We start from the raw sequence: 2,500 nt of genomic DNA on the forward strand, positions 1-2,500 counted from the left end.
TCACTCCCCGCCCAACGGTCGGACGTGGCACTCCGACGAAACCCATCCACCAAGCACAAAGCAATCGCAAGACATCTCGTATCTTCACGAACAAGCCCGCTTGGAGTGCACGCCCACACCGAGGTGCAAGCATTGTCCGCGCAAGCCCATCCGAGCATCAACTCGACACCCGCTCTCACTCCCTGCCCGATGGACAAGCCCATCGTTATGGCCAAACCCCTCCACCAAGCAAGAAGCAATCGCAAGACAAGCCCACTTGGAGTGCACGCCCACACCGAGGTGCAAGCATTGTCCAAGCAAAACCCATCCAAGAATGTCAATTTGACATCCCGCTCTCACTCCTTGCCCGACGTAGGGGCCCGGCATTCCATCGATTTTGACCAAACCCTTCCACCAAGCAAGAAGCAATTGCAAGACATCTCGTATCTTCACGAACAAACCCGCTTGGAGTGCACGCCCACACCGAGGTGCAAGCATTGTCCGCGCAAGCCCATCCGAGCATCAACTCGACACCCGCTCTCACTCCCCGCCCAACGGTCGGACGTGGCACTCCGACGAAACCCATCCACCGAGCACAAAGCAATCGCAAGACATCTCGTATCTTCACGAACAAGCCCGCTTGGAGTGCACGCCCACATCGAGGTGCAAGCATTGTCCGCGCAAGCCCATCCGAGCATCAACTCGACACCCGCTCTCACTCCCTGCCCGACGGACAAGCCCATCGTTATGGCCAAACCCCTCCGCCAAGCACGAAGCAATCGCCAAGACAAGCACACTTGGAGTGCACGCCCACACCGAGGTGCAAGCATTGTCCAAGCACGCCCATCCCGCTCTCACTCCTTGCCCGACGGTCGGATGTGGCACTCCGGCCGAACCCTTCGTCCACCAAGCACAAAGCAATCGCAAGTTATCTCGTCTCCTCACGAACAAGCCCGCTTGGAGTGCACGCCCACACCGAGGTGCAAGCATTGTCCGCGCAAAGCCCATCCGAGCATCAACTCGACACCCACTCTCACTCGCCGCCGGCGGCCGGAGGTGGCACTCCGCCGGCGCCGACCCCCCAAGCATATGTGCCCATGATGGGCGCAATGTGCTTGAAGGGTCGGCGCCGCGGCATAGGGGTACCCCCGCGCCCCGCCCATGCAGGCAGGTCGCCCCCCTATATAGTACATTCTGGCTTTTTTGGGTCTGGCAGGCTTGCATATGAAAAAGCCGAAATGTCACACCATGCCATAACTTTTGATTGTGTTATTATTATGACCGGGACTTGATTGTATTATCTTTTAGACATTCAAATGAGTGTGGAAAACAAGTTTCATAATTTTTGAACCAACCAATAATATTTTATGAATTTTTATTGTTAAAAAATTAAAAAAAATTTAAAAATAGTAAAACGTTTCCAAAAATTCTAATTTTTGGAGGACATCCTTTGTTTACATTGTTTAGCTCCCAGAAAAAATTTCATAACAATCCAAGCACTAGAAGATAGGTTTGGCATCACTTTTGTGTGTTGAGTGGGCATTGCGGCCGTAGGTGCGCATGGGGCGTGCATGGTGGGCGTTGGGTGGGCACGATGGGCGTACGGCTGTGCGCACCGAGTGGGCACAAGACAGCGCCAAGAACCTCTATCGTGGGCACCTTGCGCGCGGCCCCATGCGCGCACGCCCCACGCAGACGCATGGGCTTGCGGCGCGCGCGGCCCCATGCGCGCACGCCCCACGCAGACGCATGGGCTTGCGGCGCGCGCGGCCCCCTGCGCGCACGCCCCACGCAGACGCATGGCGCGCGCGGCAACCTGCGCGCACGCCCCACGCAGACGCATGGCGCGCGCGGCACCCTGCGCGCAAGCCCCACGCAGACGCATGGCCATGCGGCGCGCCCGCCCATGGCCGTGCCGCATTCGTGCGCATGGGGGCGCGCATGCTGCATGCTCGGTGGGCCTGTGGGCACCTACGGTGGGGGCATGGGTTTGTTCCAACAACCTCCATAGAGTTTTTTCCATGAATTCTAGACGTGGGTGGTCACGCCCAACAAAGACGCATGCTGCGCGCGGCTTGCGCGCACGTCCCACGCAGACGCTTGGGCATGCGGCGCGGGGACACACGCCCGCAGACGCATGCCGCGCTTGGAACTCTGCGCGCACGCCCCACACACGCCCGAAGGGCATGGCGCATGGTGGGCACGGAAGAGGTACAATAACCTCTCAATTATTTTTGTGATGCACCGTAGGCGTTCGTGTGCAAGCCTCGGCCACGGGCATGCGGCGCGCGCCCCACACACGCCCGTAGACGCTTGAAGGGTCGGCCCCCTGCGCGCACGCCCCCCGCAGACGCACGGGCATGCAGCGCGCGACCCACACACGCCCACTAACGCACGGCGCGCGCGCCCATGTGCGTGATTTGTACTCCAAGACCTCGGCCTTGGCCTTGGGCCTTGACTTGCACACGAGCACCCTATCTTATACTTGGGCATTCAAAGATTATTTGCTTCACTAACATTT

The 2,500-nt window shown here is 59.0% G+C and overlaps 1 protein-coding gene across 2 annotated transcripts in view; it reads left to right on the top strand.

Moving 5' to 3' along the window:
• Window positions 1-2,500, top strand: part of LOC127146809 (uncharacterized) — a 21,477-nt gene that overhangs the window by 9,931 nt on the left and 9,046 nt on the right. The window contains exons 1-2 of one of the 2 annotated variants that reach the window (XM_051080797.1): window positions 130-467; window positions 643-959. In XM_051080797.1, the coding sequence (XP_050936754.1) occupies window positions 190-467; window positions 643-959 (595 nt within the window). In that variant the 5' untranslated portion in view covers window positions 130-189. Of the gene's footprint in view, window positions 1-129; window positions 468-642; window positions 960-2,500 lie in introns of those variants that run through there. The other variant, XM_051080798.1, reaches the window with a different exon arrangement.

Source organism: Cucumis melo, unplaced genomic scaffold (assembly GCF_025177605.1).
Source record: "Cucumis melo cultivar AY unplaced genomic scaffold, USDA_Cmelo_AY_1.0 utg001020l, whole genome shotgun sequence".
Classification (NCBI taxonomy): Eukaryota; Viridiplantae; Streptophyta; class Magnoliopsida; order Cucurbitales; family Cucurbitaceae; genus Cucumis; species Cucumis melo.